Here is a 427-nt window from a genome sequence, read left to right on the forward strand (position 1 = left end):
AGCATATAAAGTAGTGCATACTTCCTCTGAACAGCTTTTACCTTCAAAAAAAAGGCTTTCGGTGAACGTCTGCCTCTGCATGGGGATGTTGTCCACCTGTCCGTCATCTTCCTCTGGGTTATTAATAATATCCAAACCTGCTTCTATCACCTCCACCAGCTCATCCCTCCGGTCCTTCCGCACAGGCTTCTCCTCAGGATGGCGCGTCAGGCCCATTTCCAGCTGGTACACTTTTGTGGTGGTGAAGCTCTCGAAGGGCACCAGTGCATACTCGCTCGGCAGCCTCGCTCCCGTGTTCACCTCCGCCTTGTCGATTTGTGAGTGCAAGTACTCCAAGAGGTCACCAGGCTCTTGATCTCTGCCATCGATCAGGCTCTGCGGTCCGGGACCCTCCTTTTTTTCTTGAAGTACCCTCAGTTTCTCGCTC

The 427-nt window shown here is 52.5% G+C and overlaps 1 protein-coding gene across 1 annotated transcript; it reads right to left on the reverse strand.

Annotated features, from left to right (window-relative positions):
- Positions 1-41: 41 nt before the first annotated feature.
- LOC107734789 (chondroitin sulfate N-acetylgalactosaminyltransferase 2-like) lies at positions 42-423 on the reverse strand (the record flags this gene model as incomplete). Its single annotated transcript, XM_016546713.1, has 1 exon — positions 42-423. A coding segment is annotated over one exon (382 nt), but the record flags the coding sequence as incomplete, so codon positions are not given.
- Between the last annotated feature and the right edge of the window lie 4 nt (positions 424-427).

This window comes from Sinocyclocheilus rhinocerous, unplaced genomic scaffold (genome assembly GCF_001515625.1).
Source record: "Sinocyclocheilus rhinocerous isolate Xijiao unplaced genomic scaffold, SAMN03320098_v1.1 C35277556, whole genome shotgun sequence".
NCBI classification, from domain to species: Eukaryota; Metazoa; Chordata; class Actinopteri; order Cypriniformes; family Cyprinidae; genus Sinocyclocheilus; species Sinocyclocheilus rhinocerous.